Consider the following 19,928-nt stretch of genomic DNA (forward strand, 5'->3'; position numbering starts at 1 on the left):
GGTGGGGTGGTTTCCCCGGACCCTTCTTCAGACATCTGGCGAGGACTTGCTGCTGAGTCACTAGTCCGTGGATGGGAGACGGGTGGCGGTGGAGCTCACCGGTCTCTTCAGGGTTGCCCCGGGGTGTTGGCTAGTTCCCCCAGTTTGTCCACTGCAAGGGTCGGGCCCTCCTGCAGACATCTAGCAGTGGCACACTGAGAGACGGGTTCCCAACCCTCACAAGACCATCAGAATTCAGAATTCCACAAAGCAGCAGTAATATTTGGCAATGATTTTGTATCTGTGATGCAACAAACTAAAACATGTGTACATCACCAGTTGAATTCAGCTTATAGGGAAAGAGTGGGAAAAAAACATGGAAGTTTTCAAATGTTTTAACTATTTTCATATTTTAATAACTTCAAGTATTTCCTGTTATAGTTCTTAGAATGTTACTTAAATTTACTTTAAGGAACATTTACCTAAAGTATGTTATATATTTGTTGAGGTGGTGTGTGGTCATGTGGTCACAGGGAACTTTCTGTGTATCTTGAAGAATTTAGTGAACCACTCAAGCTACAAGGCATGATCCGACCCTCTATATATATATATATATATATATATATATATATATATATATATATGAGAGTGACCGAAAGAATGCATGTTAGTCTACGTATGAGAAGGGGTTATGCCCACATTGAAACCGAGTAAAGGGATTGGGTGAAATAGCTTGCAGTACCAGTGAGGTGACCACTAGAGGTCATTGGTCGGAAAAATTCAGGGTCCTCAGAGCAAAAGCTAGGTTTGATTCTTTAACAAGGTGATTGTCTGTAAATGAGCATAATCAATCAAGAGTTAATTAATTAACAATTACTGCTGGCATATAAAAACCCTAATGTGGAGAGTCTTTGTCTGGGTGAAGCGGAGAAAAATGGTAAGGAAAAAAAATTAAAAATAATAACCAACATAAACCTGCAGTAAGTTCAAGTTGAAATAGGGTTGTTTTGACACGTTGTGGTTTAAATTGGTATGTAGAAAGTGAGCATAAAGCAGTCTTTCTTAAGACTCGTTTTTAGGGTGCATTCACGACAAGCAGACTTTCGTCATTCTGCGCAGAATCTGCACAGAATCGGAGCAAGTAGCCAATGAATTTTCAGAATCTTTGCAGAATCTGCACAGACTTAGCAAAGTCTGCGTATCGTGAACGCAGCCTTAGTTTTAAACCTCAGTTCAACCAGTTTAAGTGCAACGCTGCAATTGACCCAATGTGTCAAAGATCAGCTGCTTATCCAAATAATAAGAATCAACCAATCCCAGCAGTGGCAGATGGAAACCTTCAGTGTACTCAATGTGGACTTGTTCTCTTGCTGTACCACTCATATATAACGTGTTATTGTTGCAAAAAAAATCCTTCTTAACTTTCATTATTCAAATCTAATGATCAGATTACATTTTGTAAAGTAGTGTTTTTATACATAAAGAAATAATACAACTGATTACTATCAAAGGTAACTTGTATGTAGCTTTTTTTATGAATCTTTGAAATTTACAGCTTTGAGCTTCGACATTTTTTTTATTCTATAGAAACCATGAAATAAACATCATTGTTCGTTAGTGTCATATATATATATATATATGTGTGTGTGTGTATATATATATATATATATATATATATATATATATATATATATATATATATATATATATATATATATATATATATATATAATTATATGTATATATACCTACATTACATATAAGAAATAAAAACAGTATAATTAACTTTTTAGGTTGCATAATCTGTCCATTGAAACAGTTTATTAAACCAGCCTTTAACCTTTGGTAATATGAAATGTGTTGCAGAATAAATACATGAGTCACTGAATAACAAAAAGTTTTCAGTTGCACTTCCTTCACTCTAACAGTAGATGGCACCATGGATACCTTTATCTTGTTTTCAAAGCCTTTTTTTATATATAGAGAGAAACTTACATATTAATGTTACACAACTTAATAAACCTTGATTTTTTAAAAAAATATTATTACTTACAGTATGTGTTAGGTATATCATAGTCATCATTATCATCATATGAAAAGCACAGGGTACCTTATACCTCCCATCCATGTACATAAAAGTACTCTAGAACCTGGTCAGTGATGTAATTGGTTTAATTTGAAGATTTAGGACAAGGATTAGGGATCAAGTCAAAGTTGGTGCCAACAAGTATAATCATGTCCTATAACATTGTATTTAATTGAAGCCAAGGCTGGAACAATGCCCTGGGCCTGGATTAAACCACAATTAAGGAGGTGCCTCAGCTGTTATAAAGTATAAACTTTTATTTAATGTAGGCCCTGGATTGGAAGGGGTTACCTACCACTGCCCCAGATATCACACACATTACCTCAAGGCTAGTCTGTCCTGAATTCATATATTACATTATTTAAACCTCTGACCATGGCCTGAAATATATCAAAGTTCATGTCGGAATCATAGTGATATTTTATAATAGTTTTGGCACTGCCATCATTTTGATTTCATTTAATTTAGTGAAATGAATCCCAATGAAAGATAATTAACCTGTTGTCAAGTGCAATGGCCCTCTAGGATGGTTGCTGCCTACCCCTTGCTCTGAACCACCAATAATCACGTGTGGTTCTTTCAGTCCATACCAATCCAGGACCTTTTTCTAACCATGTCCCTAACAACTTCATTCAACCCCTATATTCAAGTAAACAATAAAGACCTGATTGGAATATAACTTTTCAATTGAATAATTAATGTATTTGGTTGGAACAAGACTGTGGATTAGAATAGACTGGAACTGAGTATCAATGATAAAGAGACTACAGTATGTATTGCTTCATCTGAGGTTGGAAACAACAGCATGATACACAGTAACCCACGCCCATTGCACACCAGCTCATACCTGCAAATCTAAAGCTCCTGAGACTCTCTGTTCCCTTCAGAGAGAGAGAGAGAGAGAGGGAGGGAGAGAGAGATAGAGCCTGATATTTTGTAAATTCTAGCAGGATACAGTAAGTGAGTTGAATCTGTCCATTCATGTTTGTGTGTACTGTACATTATCTTGTGCCTGGACTGTTTGGGTCACTTTAAACAAATACAGTTGGTATGGCCATATTTTCAAAGTGCTACTGCAGTCAGTAATCTGATCTATTGTTTGAAAGTAGAAAACCACACTGACCAACTAGGTAATGACTGATACAAATCCCATCCTCTATAATTTGTAGTATTCCTGAGAAAATAACCTGAGAAAATTGTCAAATCAACGATTTCTCTATTTCAGAACCAGGTGGTACTTGCAGCAGCCTTCACTTAGCAGAGTGTATCCTTTGCAGTTATAAAAGACACAGTGCTTCTCTTTGAAAGGCTGGTAGTCTGTTCATTAGTAGATTTCTTCCAACTGGCTGATCATTATACCTGTCATTTGGGAGATAACTGCCTAATTAACCTGGGTCTTACTGAATCACCACAACAAAAAAGTCACAGGAGATCTTTCAACTTTTCTGTAACAGTTGTTTACAATAACTTTGATAATGTTTTCTAATTTGTGTCTAATTAGAACTCATTAGGATAACAAGAGTGTTTGTTTAATGTTTGCTTCTGTTGCTACTGGTAATCCCAAGTCTTGTGTGCAACTCTTTTTCCATTCTGTTCTGCATGTTAATGAGTCCCAGTTTGATCAGGTAGAGACAGGAGAGTGGAGTGTGTATTGTTAATGCTCTCTTTTTAACAGAGGAAGGGCTCCCTATCAAAAAAGCTGTTTAGTTACAAGCAGGAAAAAAAGAATACTGTTGTGACCCAAGCAAAGGTCAAGCTGCCATTGTACCTTCGGCTGTAACCAGATTAGACACGAGATGGGCAAGTCCTGACCTAAACCATCTAGGCCCTAAATCAGTTAATCACAGTACATCATTATACCTTTGCAGCCATAGATATACTTTATAATGGCTAAGGCAATGCCATCATTTGTATTTGTGAAGCAGTAGTGTTACTAAGGATGTGATTTGACTGCTTACAATGTCTTTTTACAAAGATTTCATTTACGCAGATAATATTCATGCCCAAATACCCAAATACATAAATACATGTATGCTTCTTCTCATGCAGCGCAATGCCTTGCTGGTGTTCATTGTTTTCTAGCTACCGCATATGATACTTTCTACCATACAGACACCGGTAACCAGCGAATTCACTGACAACACTGTTTTTAAGGGGAGTCAGCCAATATGACTCAACAGAACACAGAGTTTTAAAAAGTCAGTAAGTTGACATCACTGTCGTTGCTATGCTCAAGCCATTCTTTTTTCGAATTGGAAGCAACCAGAAATCGATAGATTTTTTTCAACAACTGTAAGACAGAAAGTAAGTAATTTGTATTGCTTAATATGTGTCTACGGCTTTAAAATAAAGATTTGAATGAATGCACGTTTGGATTTGGACTGTTAGGGTTCGTGTTTATTGATTGGGGGTTGACCTTTCTGTAGGGGATAAGTGAGAATGAGAGAGAAACGTGAGTGAGGCTGTAAAGCAAGACTGAACAGCTGCACTATTCCTTTTGCTTTGTACACCTCCTCATACCGTGTGCTCTCCCAATAAAGTCTTTTGAACCCACTTATTGTGTATCAACAATTAATACACAAACCTTACATAATCTTTTCAAAGTCAAAGGAATTAGTTATCAGAAACTGATTCAGAAGAACGGTTGTTTCTGTAGGGGTTGGGTAAGTTTAGCAGCGGTTGTTTGGTAAAGGAACATAAAATATTACAGAGCGGGTTGAACCAGACCTGTCAACTCTCCCATATTTGTCGGGACTCCCGTTTTTTGGACACTTCTTCCAGACAACTCCAGGGACAGATTTTCTCACGTATTTTGCTCAAAGCTCTACTGTTAAACCTGTTTAGGTCAGCTAACCTTTAACTTCTGCAAAAGTACATTTCTTGCTAACATTTCAGGTACTAAAATCATGGATACTGTGTCATGTACGGTCTGTGGTTACTGCAATCCCTGTCTGTATCTGGCAGGGTGGACCCAGGTGAGCTGTGTGACAGGCATGCATTCAGTGCACGAGGCAAGCTCACATACTTGACCATCTACAATGGCTGCACATGCAATAAGCCCTCCTCGTCCGGTAAAAAAAATATTGATGCAAATTTCAAGTTTCTTCAACCACAACATATTCTCACATAATCCTAAGCAACGCTGGAAAAAGGCATACTTTCTGTAAACGATGCAGGACTGATTTTAACACTGGGGCATGGGAGCAAGAATGATGTTTGTGGTAAGCAAGTACTCGGTCCAACACACTGTTTAGGGGGTGTGCTACGCCCAACTAAGTGCAGTCTCCGGCTGGTTTATTTCTTCCTTCTTTAGCCCCGCTTCTCTCTGGCTCACCTTGGCTGTTCTCTCCAATTCTCTCTCTTGTCTCAGCAGCTCTCTCTTGTCTCCACAGCCCTCTTTAAGTCTCTGCAGCCGCTTGCCACTCACTGCTCTCACTCTGCTACTTATTCCCCCTGTCCACCAATCCCGAGCATGCACAGCTTCCCGCTCGTGGCCCCTGGTTTCCCGCTCTTGATCCCTGGAACATTGTTGTCACAGCCGGGTCCCGCTCGCTCTGCAAGCCGAGCTCCTGATTGGTGGCAATTCTCCCGTCTCTGATGTCCCTGAACACCTGCTGTGGTAGAACCTTTGACTCTGGGTCACAGAAACTTCCAGAATATGGGTACAACAGACCCAGGGTCATTACAATATATGTGTAGTGTAATGAATAATGTTGCAATACCACGTTGTTGTGTAATTTGGCTTTTTATTTATTTAATTATGATGGACTTAATGAATTTTGATGACAAGGTCAATGTGGAGTACCAAACTCAGCCTTTAGGTTTGTTGTGTGATGGAAGTAACAATGGCATCTGTGTATGCTTTACTGTTGTGCAAAATCAACAACAGTAGACCTGTTTACAAAGTATTGGCTGATGCCAAATGAGCCACCTACAACTACAGTACAACAAGAACCACAGGGGCCAAGAGAGAATCGGATTGTGAAGCATCTCATGGTTGTTTTTATGTTTGACATTGTTCCTTTTTAAAAGCAATTAGAAGGAGCAGCATATCACAGTCTACCAATCTCCCAAAATAATAAAGTGGAATAGTTGTATGTCTTGGTTTTTTGTACGTAGTCACTTAAATCCAGGCCACTAAGACTTCAGTTTACAAAAGCTCTCTTATTTTGAACACTCAATGTTGACAGGTATGTTGTGCTAGAAGCCAAGGCAGTTTAAAATATGTACATTCCATGCACAGTTATTTTTGACATGTTACCTAGACATGTTGAATCATGGGGATACTTTATGACCCAACTAGGCAAAGTTTTGAGATGAATCAGCTACTAGAAAACAGATGAGCATACACTGTAGCTAGGCCGAATGGCCTCCGCTAGTTCGTAACATTTTCTTATTTTCTTCAATAAAAAAATAACAAATCAGAATTTAGTAGGTTTATCATCAAATATTTGTTTTTGGCAATAACTCTGTGAAAAGCTCCCTCAACAGCCTTATTTGCAAATCCAGCTAAGCTAGCCACATTTTTCTTTCTGTTTAATGTAGTTCTTGTGGCAATTGTTTTCTATTTGTTTATTTTCATGTGGGTAATCGCAAGTGGGAATCATTAAATTAGATGCAAAGCTTTGCTCGACGAGTGCTGCTTTGCTTGATCGTCGTGAATCCAGCATCACAGCAGCACCACTTCACTGGATTCTTGAAACTAATTCAAAAATCAAAAGAAAAAACAAAAACCTGCTTGTATCGCAATCTGTGCATTCGTCCAGAACCAAATGCTTCAGGACCATCTGCTTCCAAGCGCCAAACCTTCAACTTAATATAACCTTAAAGTCACTATTATATTGCAAATGTACTATTCAGTATCCCCGCAATATGATAAAACTATTATTCTCTATACAACACATGCAATTGAAATGTGTATGTTCAGAGCAGAGATGAATAGTCAATCGCATATTCTGAGATAAAACTATATACTATATATAAAACTACACTATAACTCAGTCAATTGACAAGTAGTTTAACAAAAATGTTTATTTTTTATTTTTAGAGAAATACAAAAACAATGTAAAACTAGCAAGAAACTACTAAAATATTTTAATAATTTAACAGCTCTTGGCTACAACTTAGTTCTTAATTTTGTAGTTAATCATTTTCAATTTGTATGTTTCTTCAAAATAGAGGTAAAAAAGAAAATGATTCAGCTTTCCTGTACTTGCACTAGTCTATCAGAAAAGTATAAAGTCTGAAAAATACTTTACTGTGGGTAGTAGGCCTTATGAGTAGTAAAGTGTTTTCTAAATGCAAACTATGAATTGTTACAGTACATGAAATAAACCCAGTTGAGATTAATTAGGCTGTTGCTTAGCAGAAGAGAAGTGTTTAGTTTACAGAGGTCTCATAAGGCATTAATTAGTCAGCATCCACATCAGATTGCAGTAGCTGTTTAATTAGAGATCTCTGTATCTGTTTAACAATCTGTTAAAAAACAAACAAAGCTGAAAGAAAATTAAAATAAATACAATATTCTACAAAACATTGTGAAGTAGTTGATTCTGTTACTTAAAAACTCCCTCAAACAATGTTGCACAACTCCATTATCCTAACCACTTACTAAAACCCTTAAAGGGTTTTTGAAAATACTCAAATAAAATGTATTCATGATTTATTCTTTAATAGGTATTGGTCAAATGAAGAATAAAGTGACAGCGACTCAGCTATAGATAGCTCCACACCAGAACTTCTGCAGTGTTCATTAAAATATCGCTTTGGAAAAGACTACATAAAAGCATGTAGTCTAATTACATTTCAGATAGAGAGCCACTATACATCCTTACAAAAAATGAAGAATGGAAATGCCACAGAGAAGCAGTGCTCAAAGATTCTGAAAATTCATAGTTATGTTAAATACAACTGAATTATTTAAAACAAATGCATAAATAGAAAGAAATAACTTAATCCTTTGCATTACATTATTGTGATACTGTATATATACAGTCAATTTACAGTCAATTCTTGTTAACATGAATTTCAAGGGACCTGCAAAAAATGTGTCTTATCAGTAATTTATATTATAAGCAATCTAAAGCCAAATGCTTGCTGTCATTTTTTATTGAAGCTGCAGTAATACTGAAATCAATTTTTAATTATAGATTAATGACATTTATTATAATTTTAAAGTACTGTGCGTTTTATGAAAAATACGGCTGTAAGTGAACTTTGCAAATTAACTGCTCTTGAGACCTGCCTGTCCCATTCTGATCACAGGCCCTTTTTAAAGCTCAAAAATGCAAGGCGTCCTCAACATCAGGGTATTGAGCCATTCAGAAACATTGATGACTTGCATGTCTGCTGTTCATAAGCCTGTATTATTGTATCCCAGCTTTTTAGAATGGTTGAGAAAGTGATCGTGGGAATCTGTAGCAACATCTTTCTTTTTCTTGTAAGCAAGGATGGTGCACGTTTCTGAGGGAGCATTATGGCAATGTATCATAGGATCTGTATTCCTCAGACAGCACTAAAATACAGTACAGAGGCACCAATGCCGATGCAAGTCAATCCTGTAAGGGCTCTTGCAGACAAAGTGCTGTGGCTGCGCTGTGGTTATGGATCAGGCTCGCTAGCAGCAACATCATCCCTGCAGGGCACGAGCTCCAGCGTGCACAGTGCAGAGAAGGGGTGCTAGGCGGCTTGCCTGTGATCACTCCCGGGTGGCAAGAGACTGCCTCAATGCCTCAATAACTTTGCACCATCGGTGACCCCTCGCCAGTGCGGCCAAGGGATTCGGGGGACGGAGGGACGCTTCTGGGCAGAAACAAGGGACGGGGGGCTGTTATTGGTCGGGGGCATTACATTGTTGAAATGTTGTGGCCGAGTAAAAGGTATTTAAGGGGAGCCTGCGAGCTCCTTAGGGGTGTGTATGAAAAGCTAGCTGAGGGTGTTATTGTACAGCTGTCTTAGTTATGTCCACTGTGTCTATGGAATAAAATAATTGCCGTTTGGACCTGAATCGTCTCGTCTCATCTCGTCTATTCCGTCTTCTCTCCGAATACCTGGTACACTACAATACATTTCCCAATATGCTTTACACTCAGCTGTTCGAACTAGGGTGTTTAGTTTCATTCACATTTTTCTTCCCTGGGAAGACTCCAAAATAATTCTCATTAGCAGGAAATTTGTGTTAAGTGAATTCTATAAGAAGTAATTTACAATAAGCTACTGCTAAATTTAGCAGGAAATGTGTCTAATCCCAGTTTGTTTTAATGGGAATTGACTGTGTATATATATATACAGGTAGTGGACAAAAAAATGGGAACACCTGGGTAAATGAGGTACACCAAGTATATTGAAAGCAAGGGCTCATGCGTTAATTAAGCAAATAACATCCCAGCGTGCTTAGGGTCATGTATAAAAATGCTGGACAGGCCTGGTTGCCTATAATTATGGCTAGCATGGCTGCAAGAGGAGACCTCAGTGACTTTGAAAGAGGGGTGATTGTTGGGGCGCGTTTGGCAGGAGCTTCAGTGACCAAGACAGCTCAACTTGCTGATGTTTCACGAGCAATGGTGTCTAAGGTGATGTCAGCATGGAACTCAGAGGGAAAGACATCATCAGCAAAGGGCACTGTAAGTCGCCCTGGATAAGGGCGTCTGCTAAGAAATAAATAATAATAATAATGCTCCAGGATCGTGATATTTGTGCATTAATTCCCAAATTCTGGGCCGATTTGGTTTTCAGGTAACGTCCCAAATGCTGGGCCGCTTTGGTTTTCAGATAACGTCCCAAATTCTGTAAATAGAACAAGACAAATACACTGAATTAAACACTGAAACACTAAATAACACCCCTCCCTCCCCAGCAGTGCCTCCCCCTGTGCAGAGTGCTCACTGTGTGTCCCTCAGGCTGTGACAGGCGGCTACATACTGGGAAGCTAGTGGGGCTGAGTGTCCCTCTCCCAGTACAACTGTCAGTTTTTCTGGGTCCGTCATGTGTTGGAAATGTGGGAGAGTAGTAGTTCTCTTTATTAAAGAATATGTCCCTTGTTTGGGTGTATTTATCGCAGTGTAGGAGAAAGTACATCTCTGTCTCGACCTCTCCTGTCTCACAGTGACCACAGAGCCTGTTCTCTCTGGGTAGTCAGGTTTGACTGTGTCGGCATGCAGTCTGTCTTCTATGATGGAAGCAGTGGTGTTGCAAACCCAGTCACTTTGCGGTGTCCCTCAAAGATCTGTTCTTGGGCCCCTTCTCTTCAATATCAACATGCTTCCCTTGGGTCACCTCATCCGCCAACACAGCCTCATGTTTCACTCCTATGCTGACGTCACCCAGCTCTACTTAAAACTTGACCCTGGAAGCCCTTCTGCCATGGTCTGGCTCTCGGCTTGCATTCAAGACATCGAGGCCTGGATGTCTGCCAATTTTCTTCAGCTGAACACTAGCAAATCTGAACTCCTTCTGGTAGGATCTAAAACTCAACTTAAGAATCTCAATATAGCTGCCCTGAACCTCGGAAACTGTCTGTTGCTGCCTTCCCCCACAGTACGAAGCCTTGGTGTACTTCTTGACAACAACCTCTCCTTTGCTGCCCATATCTCCTCCGTAGTCTTCCTTCTACCATCTTCGAAACATCTCCAAAGTCCGTCCCTACCTTTCCCTCCCAGATGCGGAGATACTTTGTCATGCATTTGTCTCCTCTCGACTCGACTACTGCAACTCTCTATATGGTGGTCTCCCGGCACGCACCATAAACCGACTGCAGCTAGTCCAGAATGCCGCTGCCAGGATCCTTACCAGATGCAAAAAAACTTGATCACATCACCCCCCGTCTTGCCCAGCTGCACTGGCTACCTGTAAAATTCAGGATTATTTTCAAAACTCTCCTGCTCACCTACAATACCCTTCATCACAAAGGTCCAGAGTATCTCTCCAACCTGCTGACCTGCTATGTCCCTGCCCGCAAGCTGAGGTCTTCCGACTCTGGCCTGCTTGTTATCCCCCAAGCAAAAGTGCACCACACTTGGAGAACGCTCGTTTAACTTCATGGCTCCGACTCTCTGGAACTCTCTCCCACCGTCGCTCACTTTAAATCAACTCTCAAGCCCCACCTGTTCTCTCTTGCTTTCCATGCTCTTTAAGCCTGCTATTTAAATCTGCTATTAGCTGCTGTGTTGCTGCTACTATTTCATGTATTATGTTACTATCATGTATTATGCACTTGCCACTGTATTTAATGTATTATGCTTTTTTTTTACTGTATATAATATATTATGCATTTCTCTGTATTTAAAGTATTATGGATTTTCTTGTTGTTTCTCATCTTGTAAAGCGCTTTGTGATGGTGGTCCACTATGAAAGGCACTATATAAAATAAAGATTGATTGATTGATAATAAATTATAATATAATTAAGGGATAAGGGCATTGCTGTGGTGTATTACAAGGTAATAATATAATTTCTGAGTCAATAAATCCTGGGACCAGAGGCTTTATTGACTGTTATTTTCACAAGTACACTACAACTTTGTAAAGCTTTATTAACTTTTGTTTGTCTGAAATAATCACTGCTGCTCATTGAAAGAGCTACCTTTTTGAGAGATGGGCTCTGTAAAGTATTCAAGCCAGACGTGTTTAATAAGTGAACTCTTGGTTTTTTATTACACCAGCCAAGCACCAGACCCCGTTCTCCAGACAAAACCTTTTTCATCTCCACTCTCCCCTTCTGCCCTTTGACCTGTCTAGCATACGTTGCATAAAGCCGTAACACTCCAATACTCTACATTCCTCCCCCTTTAAGTATTTGTCAACCCCTATATATATATTTTTTTTTAAACAAAATACTATTATTAATAATAACATGTAGAACAAGAACACAAACAATCCCTGACCCCACTATGAGGACAGAGGTGGACTACCCTGTTCCTCCAGACAATTATGAGGGATTATTCTGCCCTCTCTTCCGTAACTGCCTGTAACTATCTGGTTTTAGCTTTTACCAGTCCATCAGTACCGGAGGCTTCGGGATACGACTAGAGCGACGCAAAGGGGCTGTGTCTTCTGTTTGGTCCCCCACTGTAATGTCCTGATTCTCAGAAGTGTCTTCTAGAATCTCCTGTTCTTCTTCATAGTTTGCAAACTGATCCTGTGTCTTTGTCCTTGAGTCACCCTGGTCCACACTGGGCTGGTCAGACACAGTGTCCTCTACTTCTAGTTGGGGACTGTCAGGCTGCGGCATGTCTGTCTCAGGTTCTTTAGGAAAACCCCTACGGACATGGTCCACATGTCTCCGGCAGGCTCTACCATCTTGCAATTGTACAACGTATGACACTGGACCTGTCTGTTTGCTTATGGTGCCTGACAACCAATGCGGCCCTGTGCCAAAGTTGCGAGCAAACACACTGTCCCCCACCTTAAAGAACCGTTGTCTGGCGTGTATATCATGATTTGCTTTCTGTTGCGCCTGTTTCTGCTCGACCCTGGCTCTCTCATCTGGGTATAGCAAATCCAGGTGGGTGCGAAGTTTCCGTCCCATCAGGAGCTCCGCTGGTGATTTACCTGTGGTGGCTTGGGGCGTCACCCTGTAGTTGAAAAGAAACCTGATCAGTTTCGACTCCATATTCCCCTTTTCCATTTTCTTTAATCCTTCCTTGATTGTCTGAACTGCCCTCTCTGCTAAACCGTTAGAGGAGGGGTGATAAGGGGATGTTTTAATGTGCTTAATGCCATTTTGGTCCATAAACTGCCTGAATAGTTCTCCCACAAACTGTGGTCCATTGTCGGAAACAACTGATTCTGGCAGTCCTAAAGCAGCAAAAGTGACTCTGAGTCTGTCAATAGTAGCCTCAGCTGTGGACGAGGTCATCGGGTGGACCTCAATCCACTTGGAATGTGCATCCACTATCACCAGGAGCATTTTTCCATTAACAGGACCAGCATAATCCACATGAATTCTATCCCATGGTTTTTGTGGCCATTTCCAGGGATGTAGCGGTGCCTCTGGAGGGGCGTGCCGATTTGCTTGGCATCTGGTACATTCCTGGACCTTCTTTTCTAATTCCTGGTCCATTTTCGGCCACCACACATAGCTCCGTGCCAAACACTTCATGCACACTATCCCTGGGTGTGCCTCATGCAGTAATTTTAGGACTTGCGGTCTCATTGTAGGTGGAATGATGACACGTGCTCCCCACAGGAGACAACCTTCCATGATGCTTATTTCTTGTTTCCTGCTAAAATAAGGCTTGGTTTCCCTATTTGGCAACCCCACCCAACCATTTGTAACCATTCTGCGTATCCTTGATAACACTGGGTCTCTTTCGGTAGCCTTGCTGACCTGTCTCGCATCTAACGGGGACGTTGAGAGCCATTCCAATAAAAGAACTGTTTCGGTTGGCATTGGCACTTTTTGTGGGCCTTCTGGTAAAGGAAGTCTGCTCAGTGCATCTGTGTTGCCAAGGTCCTTCCCCGGTTTATATCGGAAACTGTAGTCATATGCAGCCAACGTCAGAGCCCAGTGCTGAATTCTAGCCGAGGCCATTGGGGGTATTGGTTTATTTTCATTGAACAAGCTCTGGAGAGGCTTGTGATCTGAATTTATTGTAAAATGTCTGCCCAGCAGATAGCAATGGAACCTTTTTACGCCAAAAATAACAGCCAGCCCTTCCTTCTCCAGTTGAGAATACTTTTTCTCGGCAGGTGCCAAAGAGCGTGATGCATAGCTGATGGGCCACTCTGAACCATCCGACATCCTATGTGCAAGCACAGCTCCCAATCCATAAGGCAAAGCATCACATGATAACACCAGGGCTTTCTTACAATCATAGTGCACCAATACGTCTGAAGACTGCAGCAGAGCCTTTGCCTGCGTAAATGCCTTTGTCTGCTCCAAACCCCAATGCCACCGGACCTGTTTCTGCAAAAGTTTATGCAATGGTGCAAAAACTGTGGACAGATTTGGCAAGAAACGTCCATAATAGTTGAGCAGGCCGAGAAAGGATTTTAGCTCAGTAACAGATTTTGGGGCTGGAGCTTCTGATATGGCTCTCACTTTCTCTTCCACGGGATGTAGACCGGCTGCGTCTATCTTATGTCCCAAATAGATGACTTCAGGAGCCTGGAAAACACACTTGTCTTTTTTATACGCATTCCTGACTGTGAGAGCCTGTGTAACACTTCCTCTAAATTTGCAAGATGTTCCTGTTCAGTTCTGCCTGTAATGAGAATGTCATCAAGGTACACACACACACCCTGTATGCCCTGTAAGAGCGAATCCATTATTCTTTGAAAAATGCCAGGTGCTGCTGACACTCCAAAAGGCAAGCGGTTATAGCAAAACAGTCCCCGATGTGTGTTAATGGTCACATAAGGTTTGGCTCCTTTGTCCAGTAGAATTTGCAGGTAAGCGTTGCTCAAATCAATTTTTGTAAATTTCTGTCCTCCGGTGAGCGTAGCATAAAGATCTTCAATCCTGGGAATGGGGTATGTATCTATCCTTGCCGCTTGGTTAACTGTGACCTTGTAGTCCCCACATATACGTACACTGCCGTCTGCTTTTAGGATTGGTACTATTGGGGCTGCCCACTCAGAAAACTGTACTGGTTTAATTACCCCTTCTGCTATCAATCGGTCCAGTTCTTGATCCACTTTGTCTTTCATGGCGTATGGGACTGGTCTCAGTTTGAAAAAACGTGGCCTAGCTGCTGGGTCCACCTGAATTATTCCTGTCGTTCCCCTGAGTGTACCTAAACCACTTTGAAAGAGTTCGCTATGCTTCTCCAACAAGGTTTGGTATCCTGCAGCTTGTGTCCAAAATAGCTCTGTCCAGTTTAGTTTCAACTGTTTTAACCAGTCCTGACCCAGTAGACTGGGGCCTTCCCCTTTAACTACAGTGAGTCGTAAATATATCTCTTGTCCTTGGTATTTAACCAAAACGCTGATGGACCCCAGTATTGGAACTTGTTCCCCTGTATAGGTGCGTAGAACCACATCAGATGTGGTAAGTTCAGGTTTATTGTCCAAAGGCCAGTTTCTGTTGTAAATTAATTCACTAATTATTGATACTGAAGCTCCAGTATCAATCTCCATGGTGGTTACTTGGTCATTTATAATAACCTCTACAGTGATTGGCTTTTCCCTCTGCTGCTTGCTTCTTACATTGAACATTGTATACACTTCACTTTCCTCCTCCACTACGTGCATCGATTCCTCCTTCCTGGGCTGTTTCCGTGTATCTTTCTTTTTACTACGACAGACTCTGGCAACATGGCTTGCAATACTCTGAAAGTGCGCGGAGTTCCGCTACGAACCCAGCTACTGATATGCCTGGCTTGCGAGAACAGCTATCAAATTTAATTTTTTTACTATGGCTGATGGTTTCGGATTATAATGCTCTGTAAGAGCTGCCACGAGCTCGGCAAATGTTTTTTCACTAGGTTTAAGTGGAGCCACTAAACTTCTCAAAAGGCTATACGTTTTAGCCCCGCATACACTAAGCAAGATTGCACGTTGCTTTTCAGTTTCTTTAATTTCATTTGCGATGAAATACTGGGACAGTCTCTCCGTATACTGAATCCAGTCCTCTTGTTCTGCCTTATATTCTTCAATTTTGCCGTATGCCGCCATTCTGTTTTTTTATTTTTTTTCTTGGAAACCTTCGGAGCAGTTTTATCCTCGTCGCCAATGTAAAGTGTTCAAGCCAGACGTGTTTAATAAGTGAACTCTTGTTTTTTTATTACACCAGCCATGCACCAGACCCCGTTCTCCAGACAAAACCTTTTTCATCTCCACTCCCGCCTTCTGCCCTTTGACCTGTCTAGCATACGTTGCTTAAAGCCGTAACACTCCAATACTCTACAGGCTCGATCGTCCATGGGAAGCATTTAATCAGTAAGCAGTGGTTTAGAACAGGTGTCAATAATTAGTGTCACCTCTCAGCCGTTTTTTCTGTTATTGAGTAATTATAGAACAGCAGACCTCCATAGCACAGAACAGAAAGGGCAGTATCTGGTTGTTCTATAATACACTATATAGCCCATTTAATTACAATTTCAAAGTATTTCAATCACAAGCTTTCTGTTTAGGAAGACACTAAAATTCTGTATTATTTTGTAATTATACCAAATGCTTTAATATAGGCATTAATGCAGCTCACTCCTAAATTGTTTTACCGAATCCTATGTTCTGTAAACTGGTGTGGGGGCAATTATTGAGATGTTTGGGGAAGTTTACTGATTAAAACAGATGCCGATATTGTTAATTCAATAATTAAAAAAAAAAAACAACTGCTGTGCAGTGTGTGTTGTTTACCTTTAAGAATGATTGAAAATTGGTTAGTTGCTGAAACACATCCTTCGTTGATTTCTAGCTTCTTCTTTTACAAAGAATATCAACAACATTACTGTTCACACTGTTTGATTTTGGTGCATTTAAATATAGAAAGCAAAGTCACTTTAATGTGTGTGTTTTTATTGCCAAAGCCTGTCAGGGTTAATGTCATCTTTGGTTTTTATGGTTTGAGTCTCTATACAGAGATATCAGAATTCCAAACAGCAGGAGCAGGAGTCTGTGTTAACATTGCTGATATTTTCTTACCCCAGGAGATGAATTGATCTTAATGAGCAATAACTGTTACAGTTCTGCTAATTATGTAGTATTGAGGTTATTCACACAACTTAATTACTCCCTATAGACCTTACAGGTTTTGCTATATAGTTTTTGTTGTAATAAATAGTCCAGATACTTTGGTGAACTTACCCTTTGATTCAGATACAACCAGGAGTGGTTGTGGAAGTTATCTCTAACACTGGTAGGTTATACTTTGAGATAACTTACATTTTCAAACGGTGTGTTCAAGTTGCATTAACCAAATACAAATTTATTATGTAATTGTATGTATGTATGTATGCATGTGTATTTCATTGGTGATATTTTTATTTAACTTTTTTTCTCCTTATTTCATAGACTGAAGAACCTGATAATGAGTACAAACTTTACTCCAGCATTCTACAATGGCACTGGTTCTTCAACTACTGGATTTTATATCATAGCTTTTGATACATTGGACAATAAGAACTACCTAATCTTGGTCTTATCTTTAATTTACATATGTACACTATTGGGTAACCTGACAGTGTTATTAGTTGTGTTCTTAAACCCAAGTCTTCACAATCCAAAATATATCTCTGTTTGCAATTTAGCTGTGGTGGACATCATTATGAACAGTGTTATAATTCCTCAAATGGTGCCGGTCTTTGTGTTTAACTGGAATTTTATTTCATTCCAGGCTTGTTTTACTCAGATGTTCTTTATGCATTATTTTGGTGACTTGGAATCCTTTTCACTTGCTGTTCTGGCGTACGACCGGCTCATTGCTATATATTTCCCACTGCGCTACTCAACCATAAACACAAACATGAGGATTTCTGTAATCCTGGCAGTAATATGGGCAGCTGTTTTCTGCATGGAAATGTACGCTGTGGCACTAGCTGCCAGTCTGCCCTACTGTGCATCAAGAATTGTTAGAAGCTGTTGCTGTGAACACGGGCCTGTATATATACTAGCATGTGCAGATATTACTTTTAATAGAAAACTGGCCACTGCCAAAACATTATTTGTGTTGTTTGGTCCACTGTCCTTCATCTTCATCACCTACATAATAATAGTAATTGCTGTGCAAAAGATAGCCTCAGCAAAGCAGAGGAAAAAAGCATTTAACACGTGTTTCACCCACCTGCTTTTGGTGTTTATCTATTACCTTCCAATATTACTTGCATACATACTGGGAAATCTGCGTTTGGTAAGGTCACCTGATCTCTTTACTGCTATTCTTACTGTATCTGTGACATTGCCCCCTATGTTAAACCCTGTTATCTACAGCCTAAAGACTGAAGAATTAAGTGAAAAAATTATGAAGCTTGCTGGGAGGCACAAAACTTCACCTGAATCAATAAAAAGGGTTTCAAGTTAAAACATAAAACATTTTACCAAATCCAGATATGCTGTACTGAATTATCAATAGAAGAACTTCAAAGAAATGCGTAGACAACAGTTTCCATCAGAAGTCTTTATAAGACCATTAATTTAGGATGTTATTATTTTTTTTGTAATTGTGGATTATCTTTAAAAGATGCAAAGGAAATTAAAGCACATATACAGTTAAACAGTAATCAAAGTTGCAATTAACCAATTAACTGACAATTGTGTTTGTACAGCATTATAAGCACTGTGTAATAAAGTGTTTGGGTGTCAAAAACAAAGTAAATAATTTAATATCATATTTTTTGGTGCTCATGTTTTCCTGCAACACTACACCAAACATGTTTTTTTTTTAAATAAGGCTTTAATTATTGAAAATGTGATTTGTGAGAACCTCAGCCATTTCAGCTACTTTGAAAATAAATAAATAAATAAATAACTCATGAAGTGATGGGCTATAGAAATGATGTATGGGTGTGTGTGTGGGTGCATGTAATTGAATGTAATACACAAACAAACAAACATAAGTAAGTCAGTTAATAAATACATAAATATTACATTTTAAATCTGGCCTGGGTATTGCTTAAAAATAATTGGCTTAACTGATGGTTTAATTATGCATATAAAGCTTATTGTACATAGAGCAAGATTTAAATAAAAAAAAAAAAAACATGTAACAAAATGACAATGCCACAGCTTCTCTGCTGCTGTAGTAGTGTATAATTTAATGTGGTATAAAACACATTCATTCAAGTGCTAGAAGACCTGCATTAGGCAGCAGTGTGGAGTAGTGGTTAGGGCTCTAGACTCTTGACCAGAAGGTTGTGGGTTCAATCCCAGGTGGGGGACACTGCTACTCTTGAACAAGGTACTTTACCTAGATTGCTCCAGTGAAAACCCAACTGTATAAATGGGTAATTGTATGTGAAATAATGTATAATGTGATATCTTGTTGCCCTGGATAAGGGCATCTGCTAAGAAATAAATAATAACAAAGTCCCTTTTTTAAAGCTTAGAAGTCTGTACATATTTTTATTTTAAAAATAAATAGTATCAGCCCCCCTCCTCCCCCCCACCCAACAAAAAATAAAAAACAACCACCCAAGATCTACTAACAGTTGTTATTCATCTTATTCAGTTCTTGAGACTTTTTATGATTCCACAATGTAAAAGCAACAACAATAACTGGGATGGACCTGACCTGGGCCTATATTTATCATGCGTGTGTGCACACGCATTCAAACAGAAAGTATGCGCTCTATCAACACTGGGCCATGTGTAGGATCCATGTGTACGATTGCTGAAAGTGCGATGTGTGTCACATATAATTCTTTCATAAATTCTTGCTGTTATGTACCAAACATGCTGTTATTAATTATTTTTTTCTTTTTCTTCACTATAAAAACCGTCACCGCCCATAGGCTGTGGCTGTCTTCTACAATTCCTTTAACGAAAAGAGCATATCATGCATCACCCATCAGCTTCCATTTTGGGCGATGCATGATATGCTCATTTCCTGATTGATGCAGCATTGCCAGTTGATATTTTGTGCTTTAAAATGTCCATCCTGCCAAAATTGGTTGGATTTTTACTAAAGATATTGGTATATGTCAACAGTTGTGTTTTTAACTGAGACATTTCCTGTGCTGTGAGATCACATTTTTAGAAATCAATAGCTGCAAGTCCTGGTTGTATAGCTGACAAAGTCTGTTTGCTGTGTCTATAACAGCATGATGCTGGCAAAGGAAATCCCAACCAAGTAAAATAGCATGGCTAACATCAGAAACGATTTGTACGTCATGCTGTATAATTGTGTTCCCAGATTAATTGTAAGACTGATGGTACCAAGCGTGTACAGTGGCCTGTAACTGATTTAGCCTGTATAAAATTATTCTTAA

At 39.6% G+C, this 19,928-nt stretch overlaps 1 protein-coding gene and 1 pseudogene across 1 annotated transcript; one reads left to right on the forward strand and one right to left on the reverse strand.

Annotated features, from left to right (window-relative positions):
• Positions 1-12,049: 12,049 nt before the first annotated feature.
• Positions 12,050-14,727, reverse strand: LOC117972743 (uncharacterized protein K02A2.6-like; annotated as a pseudogene).
• Positions 14,728-17,032: 2,305 nt separating this feature from the next.
• On the forward strand, positions 17,033-18,266 carry LOC131737849 (olfactory receptor 52K1-like). The gene has a single exon (XM_059029632.1). The coding sequence runs from the start codon at positions 17,033-17,035 to the stop codon at positions 18,020-18,022; it is 990 nt and encodes a 329-aa protein (XP_058885615.1). The 3' UTR covers positions 18,023-18,266.
• The last annotated feature ends 1,662 nt before the right edge of the window (positions 18,267-19,928 follow it).

Source organism: Acipenser ruthenus, chromosome 8 (genome assembly GCF_902713425.1).
Source record: "Acipenser ruthenus chromosome 8, fAciRut3.2 maternal haplotype, whole genome shotgun sequence".
Lineage (NCBI taxonomy): Eukaryota > Metazoa > Chordata > Actinopteri > Acipenseriformes > Acipenseridae > Acipenser > Acipenser ruthenus.